Consider the following 7,779-nt stretch of genomic DNA (forward strand, 5'->3'; position numbering starts at 1 on the left):
AGTGCTGCTGGGAATAAGGCTTCAGAAGATAGAGTTTTATGCCTATCTTGTACAGCCTTCACTTCTCGCACCTTTGAGGTCAGAACATCTTACCAGTGGCATTTGCTGCCCTCTGTGACCTAACCCCTATCTGCAGGGCTACTTTCAACTCCTTGTGCTTCCCTTTTGGGTTCCTGAGCTACGGTTCCTCTAATGGGGCTCTGTGCCTTTCCATGCTTTTCACGTCATGGCCAAGCTAGCCATGGTCCTAAGACTGCTCCCTTCCCCAGGCTGAGCTGAGGGCCTCTGCTGCTTCTCCCATCCTCCTACGGTTCATACTTGGCCTGCTGCAGTCCCCCATGGGCTGAGGGCTCCCAGTCCTATGTATGAATCTCTGCATCCCCACGATCGCCACACAATGGAGATTAGTGAGTGTCAATGAGCGGAAAAGGATGGAGCTTCTGGACACAGGTAGGTAGTCTCCTGAAAGGCTTCCTGGAAGAGAAAGTGGAATTTCTTTTCTTTTTCTTTTTTTTTTTTTTGAGGCAGAGTCTCGCTCTGTGGTCCAGACTGGAGTGCAAGTGGCGCGATCTTGGCTCACTGCAACTTCTGCGTCCTGGGTTCAAGTGATTCTTCTGCCTAAGCCTCCCTAGTAGCTGGGACTACCAGTGTGCACCACCATTCCTGGCTAATTTTTGTATATTTAGTAGAGACGGGGTTTCACCCTATTGGCCAGGCTGGTCTTGAACTCCTGACCTCGTGGTCCGCCTGCCTCGGCCTCCCAAAGTGCTGGAATTATAGGCGTGAGCCACCTCAGTGGCATGGTCTTGGCTCACTGCAACCTCTGCCTCCTGGGTTCAAGCGATTTTCCTGCCTCAGCCTCCCACGTAGCTGGGGTTATAGGTGCCCACCACTACATCTAGCTAATTTTTGTATTTTTAGTTGAGACGAGGTTTCACCATGTTGGCCAGGCTGGTCTCAAACTCCTGACCTCAGGTGATCCACCCACCTCGCCCTCACAAAGTGCTGAGATCACAGGCATGAGGCACTGTGCCCAGCTGAGAAAGTGGAATTTACATGCTGGTATAAGATTTGAGATTTTCCAATTTAGAAAGTCTTCAGGAAGCCGCTGAGTCTTGACACTGAAAGGATCCAGCTCTGGAAGCCCAACCACAGGAGTGATTCCTGCTTTGGATTTAGGTCCTAAGAGTGAGATCACATCCCTGCTCCATTTGTGGAGCAGTAAGGGAGCTAGTGCAGCAAGGGCTCTGAGAAGAGGGACCCTGGGAGTCACTGAAGCCATTTTCCTGTTGATAGAATGTGCACACTGACTTTCATCTGCTCACAGGACAGTGAAATTTTGTGAATGCTCTGTAAACTGGCGAGCAGATTTTTAATGAGCTAGGCCCCTCTGCTTAGAAGGAGACGGGAGGCCGAGGCGGGTGGATCACAAGGTCAAGAGATCGAGACCATCCTGGTCAACATGGTGAAACCCCGTCTCTACTAAAAATACAAAAAAATGAGCTGGGCATGGTGGCGCGTGCCTGTAATCCCAGCTACTCAGGAGGCTGAGGCAGGAGAATTGCCTGAGCCCAGGAGGCGGAGGTTGCGGTGAGCCAAGATCGCGCCATTGCACTCCAGCCTAGGTAACAAGACCGAAACTCCGTCTCAAAAAAAAATAATAATAATAAATAAAAGAAGGAGACGGCATGTTAAGGGATCACACTCCCTCCAGTTTGTGGTTTTGGTCAGGAACAGAGCCTCCAACGCCCCTTCTTATAGACGTCTCCCAGCCATAGGCTTTTTGCAGACCATAAAGAAAGGGAGAAAGGATATAAAATCGGGGTGGTGATGGCGGGCACGGCGAAGTGGACAGTGGACGGGGACAATGAAGAGGAATGCATGGGACCGCCTTTGTTTTTTGGTATTCAAAGCTTGTTAAGGAATGTAGATGGGAAACAACAGGGCTGGTGGGTGGTCGTGGACAAAACCCTTCTCAGGCATCCCAGGGGTGGGCCAGGAAGGGGAGTAGATGGACGTCTACAAGGCACAGAGCAGGGAGTGGTTATTCTCTCCTGGAGGGGCTGTGGGTCCAGCAGGCTTTTGAATGAGACCTTGGAAAGGCAAGGGCAGCTTGCCATCTGGAAGGCAGGCAAAAGGGCTGAGCCAGGCCAGACATGGCGGTCCGCATCTCACTAGCCAGGGGCAAGGCCTAGCGGCTCTGACACCAAGGCTGAAGGGGCACAACTTGGCCAGCCGCTCTCTGGCCGGCGTCGTCACGCGGCCTCCAAGAGCTCTGGCTGCCCTGCAGTGGTTCCTAAAGACTCCCCACCTTCCCAAGTCCAAATAGCTGCAGGAGGGAAGTGGGCGGAAAAAAAGCAAACCAGGTTGAGAAAGGGCTTGACGTGCCTGCGTAGGGAGGGTGCATGTCCCCGTGTTCCGTGTACGTGGCGGCCGCAGGGCATAGAGGGGGTCCCTTCGGTAGCGACTCTGTTTCCAATCTCAGTCTGCAGAAGTGGACGCCCGCAGAGGCGCCCCAGGTGGCCGGGCGTTGTGTGATTGACTGGGGGAAGGAGTAGTAGGCCGATCCCTTCCCAACACTCCAACCCACCCCCGAGGATCGGGCTAGTACGTCAGACCGGTCAGAGCCGGACACTGGGCGGAGTCGCGGCAAAGACCCTGCTCCGGCCCGGCTGCAGCCGGAGAGGCGGAGCTTCGCGGGGAGGGGGCGGGCAGGGGCCGGACCGCCGAGACAGGCCTGGAAACTGCTGGAAAGGCCGCAGTGCCGCCGCTGCCGCCGCCGCGCCTTCCGCCGCGTGCCGGCAAAAAGTCCCCGCCAGACCCGGCCGGCGCCCTCTCTCAACGCTGACTTACCCACCGTCGCTAACCCTCCGCCCTTCCTATGCTCCTGGGAGAGTCGGATCTGGGGCTGCCCAAGGTTGGGTCCCGAATTCCAATTGTTTCTCCCGGGATGCGAAATGTGTGGGGCAGATTCTAGGAAGAAGATTGCGTCTGGGAGCGGCGGTCGGGTTGATTAGCCGCCTCCGCTCTTTTTAGGTGTTCCCCCCACTCCAGCCCCACCCTTAGGGTGTGGGGACGCCTGCCCTACAGGTTTTCAGGGAGGGCAGTGGGTTCCTCGCCCGTAGAGACACTGGTTTGTCAAATGAGCACTCCTCATCCTCACTCTGGATCGGGTCATGTCCTAGACGTGCAGATATGGGGGCTGTGGTCACAAGCAAACGTGTGAGTGGACCCGCTGCTAGGGTTCTTCCCCACCCTGTCCTTATTTCAGACCATGACGTCAAGGTGGGCTAGTCGCGGCAGGTGCGGGGTTGAAAAGCATACTCCTTTAAGGCGGAGGGATCCGGGGGAGGGCGGCTGTGCTGTGCTTCGCCTTATATAGGGCGACCTGGGGCGTGAAATAGCTCTCTCGAGTCACTCCGGCGCTGCTGCTGTGTGGCGTGCGTGTTGGACAGCCAGCCCAGCTTGCTTTCTAATACCTGTGAGCCTTTTCTTTTCAAGGTAAGGCCAAGGTCTCCGTCAGGCTTCTTTCCCTTTACTGTTCTTTGGTCTTGCTGGGTTTTTTTTTTCTGTTTTTAGGAAGCCCAGATGTCGGGGTGGGCTGTGGATAGCGCTCTGGATTTTTACAGGGTGAGGTTGGTAGTAGGTGAGGGCTCTTGAGCTTTGCTCAGTTTTCCCTTGTGTGCTTGGTCGGTGGGATTTTTTCTCGGCGGCTAGCGCCGTGGCGAGGTGGGCTGAGGGGCTGGGGGAGTGGGCGGCGGGCAGCTGCACGTGGTGGCCGCGCGGCCCAGGACGCTGCCATTCTTGCTTCTCCACTTCCGGACGCGGCTACAGGGTGCCGGAGGGGGAGGACCGCAGGGTGGCGGGGGTGCTCGCACGGGGTGACTCAGCATGGTCCTGCGGGACTGGCTTCACCATCTCTCTTAACGGCCGCGTCAAAAGCCTTCAGTGCTTTGTTTCTGTGAGGGTTCACGGTGAAGGAGAAGCGCTTTCGGCCTCCAGCTCCCATGTTTCCTCCTTCCAGATTTTTTTTGTAGTCCCCGTGGAGGAGGGGTGGGGAGGGGGCAGGCTCTGGAATATTCTTGGGCTCCTTCCTCCGCCCCTCCTTGAGAGCTGAGATTGTTCTGGAAGCTTTGGCGCCCCGCCCCGGTGCCCGGATGCTGGGGCGAAGGGAGGGTGCAGGGCGACGCCCCCTCCTCCCGTGGCCCCTGCCGACGCACGTCCAGCAGTGGCGAGGGTCGGCCAGGTGGCTATGGCCACTGTCTTTCTTGTGTTGGGTTTGGTGCTGTACTGTAATTCTGTGCTGTAAAGGGGTCGTGGTTGAGCTTTTGGTTTTTCGATTTTTTGGCTGGATTTAATTGCCCCTTAGGCTGGTGGCCTACGGATCTCAGATTATTTCTCTTTGCCGTGTGGGGCAGCAGTCCGGCCCCTTAGGCTGATTTTAGGAAGACACCTCAGGGGGACTGGTTTAAAGTTAGTGCCATTTTTATCTTAAACTAGTCACTTTGACCTCCCCCAAATAAAGAACCGTAGGTAGTGATTTTCACATTTAAATTTGCGTAAGGATTGCCAGGGATCTCGAGATACCTGGATTGGACCAGGATTATGAGTTTCTGCCATACTACCAGGTGACGCTGAGCCTGTTGGCCACCACTCTAAGTAGCTGGGTTCTGTGACATTTGGTTGAAGAACATTGTAGCTTATTTTCTTTTAACTTCTGAATTGATTTCCCACTCAGTGTGTAGCCTGAGATCTTTTAAGAGAATGCTTTTTCCATCTCTTGGGAAGGGATAGTAGTCAGCTTAAACCACCAGTCAACTCACGTTCTAAGGTCCTAACAACTGAGATGACCTTCAGGATTTTTATATATGGGGCCTTCATAGTCTTTTGTAATTAATTACTATTTTTATTTTAGATGCCTGAGGAAGTGCACCATGGAGAGGAGGAGGTGGAGACTTTCGCCTTTCAGGCAGAAATTGCCCAACTCATGTCTCTCATCATCAATACTTTCTATTCCAACAAGGAGATTTTCCTTCGAGAGTTGATCTCTAATGCTTCTGATGTAAGTGCTTTGGTTTTCACATTTGATATATTTAACATTCTGGAAGAAGGGAAAGGAGTAGTTTGGCCTTTGTTGGGGACTACTGTTGAAGGGGTAAACCTGCAACTATTCCAAAAAGATTTGTCTTACTCTGGCCATTTTGAAGTTGAAAGGGACTATGTCCAGGATAAGTGGGCTAATGTAACTAACTATGGTTCTAAAGCCTCAAGATAAGGGGCAATCAGATTGAGTCTGAGAGAAATACACCAAGATTTTCTTTGAAGAAGAAAACAAAAGTGGGCGCAGTGGCTCAGGCCTGTAATCCCACTATTTTGGGAGGTGGATCATGACCAGCCTGGAGTTCAAGACCAGCTTGGCCAACATGGTGAAACCCTGTCTTTAAAAATACAACAACAAAAAATTAGCTGGGCATGGTGGCAAGCACCTGTAATCCCAGCTACTGGGGAGGCTGAGGCAGGAGAATCACTTGAACCTGATCCCAGGAGGCAGAGGTTGCAGTAAGCTGAGATCGCGCCACTGCACTCCAGCCTGGGCAACAGGAGCCAAACTCTTGTCTCAAAAAAAAAAAAAAAAAAAAAAAAAAAAAAAAAAAAAAAAAAAAAAAAAAAAAAAAAAAAAAATATTGGTCAAGCTGTTGGCTCCACACCTGTAATGCCAAGGCATGAGAATCACTTGAGCCTAGGAGTTCGAGGGCAACATAACAAGACCTTGTTTCTGCAAAATATTAAATATTAGTTGGGCATGGTCACATGTGCCTGTAGTCCCAGCTACATGGGAGGATGGTTTGAGCCTGGGAGGTCAAGGCTACAGCGATCCTTAACATTGCACTGTAGCTTGGGCGACAGAGCCAGAGCCTGTCTTAAAGAGAAAGCAAAAGCAAATTCTTATTTGTATTTTCAGGCATTGGACAAGATTCGCTATGAGAGCCTGACAGACCCTTCCAAGTTGGACAGTGGTAAAGAGCTGAAAATTGACATCATCCCCAACCCTCAGGAACGTACCTTGACTTTGGTAGACACAGGAATTGGCATGACCAAAGCAGATCTCATAAATAATTTGGGAACCATTGCCAAGTCTGGTACTAAAGCATTCATGGAGGCTCTTCAGGTATGTGCAGTTTTGTAGGCACACACCATTCATATTTGTCAGTGTTCTTTGGTTTGTTGCTTTTTTAAAACTTGTGTTTGACTTTAAATAACTTGTTGGTAGGCTGGTGCAGACATCTCCATGATTGGGCAATTTGGTGTTGGCTTTTATTCTGCCTACCTGGTGGCAGAGAAAGTGGTTGTGATCACAAAGCACAACGATGATGAACAGTATGCCTGGGAGTCTTCTGCTGGAGGTTCCTTCACTGTGCGTGCTGACCATGGTAAGCTCTCCTGTTACAAGTTAGCTGGGCTGGAGTTTTCTGGGCTTGTGAAGTGGCAGAAATTTTTAGCATCCTGTTTGTAAAGCAGTTCAAATTATAGCAGTTCTGCTAATACATATTTTTTTTGACTTGAACCCTGTTACATGCCTTGTGATTGACTCTTCCCTAGGTGAGCCCATTGGCAGGGGTACCAAAGTGATCCTCCACCTTAAAGAAGATCAGACAGAGTACTTAGAAGAAAGGCGGGTCAAAGAAGTAGTGAAGAAGCACTCTCAGTTCATAGGCTATCCTATCACCCTTTATGTGAGTGTGGACTTTTAAACCTTTTACACTTAACATGCAGGGTGTTTCCTGTTCTGGAGTCATCATGGTCCCTGGCTTTTGCTTTCCCTGTTATGGTTAGTACTCAAGGCTAACTTCTGTTTTTGTTACTTAGTTGGAGAAGGAACGAGAGAAGGAAATTAGTGATGATGAGGCAGAGGAAGAGAAAGGTGAGAAAGAAGAGGAAGATAAAGATGATGAAGAAAAACCGAAGATTGAAGATGTGGGTTCAGATGAGGAGGATGATAGTGGTAAGGATAAGAAGAAGAAAACTAAGAAGATCAAAGAGAAATACATTGATCAGGAAGAACTAAACAAGACCAAGCCTATTTGGACTAGAAACCCTGATGACATCACTCAAGAGGAGTATGGAGAATTCTACAAAAGCCTCACCAATGACTGGGAAGACCACTTGGCAGTCAAGGTGAGAAGCCCTTGCACATTGGCTCAACATACAAATATGGAGAGGAGTGGGTAGGTGGTGTTTTGGCAGGTAATAGACACATGGAACTTGTCCACCTAATAACATGTTGACAGCCATGTGATTTCATTGATTACCCTGTCAGAGGGAGGAGCCATCCTTCCTAATGACCTCACTTTCTCTTCTGATGGTAATCTTGGTAATGTCTGTGGCAGCCTTACACATCCAGGGTTCTGATCGGAAGGGACTTTTTTTCTCTACACTGCTAGTGCACCTCTAGATCACTGAAGGCATTAAGGCTTGGTTTTCTGGAGAGCTGCCTGTTGTGTGTGCTCTGTCCTTCAGGCTTAGGATCATTGTTCCACTTTTAGATAATTTGTTGCAGCTAAAGGCACTCCTTGAAAATATACTACTACTTGCTTATGTTTGGATTCTTTCAGCACTTTTCTGTAGAAGGTCAGTTGGAATTCAGGGCATTGCTGTTCATTCCTCGTCGGGCTCCCTTTGACCTTTTTGAGAACAAGAAGAAAAAGAACAACATCAAACTCTATGTCCGTCGTGTATTCATCATGGACAGCTGTGATGAGTTGATACCAGAGTATCTCA

General features: G+C 50.4%; 1 protein-coding gene across 1 annotated transcript in view; it reads left to right on the forward strand.

The window, feature by feature from the left end:
• The first annotated feature begins 2,805 nt into the window (after positions 1-2,805).
• The window catches only part of HSP90AB1 (heat shock protein 90 alpha family class B member 1), a 7,477-nt gene continuing 2,503 nt past the window's right edge, over positions 2,806-7,779 (forward strand). Inside the window, exons 1-7 of the mRNA XM_017547233.2 lie at positions 2,806-2,917; positions 4,916-5,062; positions 5,963-6,169; positions 6,272-6,431; positions 6,601-6,734; positions 6,868-7,176; positions 7,614-7,778. Coding sequence (XP_017402722.1) covers positions 2,882-2,917; positions 4,916-5,062; positions 5,963-6,169; positions 6,272-6,431; positions 6,601-6,734; positions 6,868-7,176; positions 7,614-7,778 — 1,158 coding nt within the window. The 5' untranslated portion in view covers positions 2,806-2,881. The remainder of the gene's footprint in view (positions 2,918-4,915; positions 5,063-5,962; positions 6,170-6,271; positions 6,432-6,600; positions 6,735-6,867; positions 7,177-7,613; position 7,779) is intronic.

This window comes from Cebus imitator, unplaced genomic scaffold, assembly GCF_001604975.1.
Source record: "Cebus imitator isolate Cc_AM_T3 unplaced genomic scaffold, Cebus_imitator-1.0 Scaffold197, whole genome shotgun sequence".
In the NCBI taxonomy this organism is placed as follows: Eukaryota; Metazoa; Chordata; class Mammalia; order Primates; family Cebidae; genus Cebus; species Cebus imitator.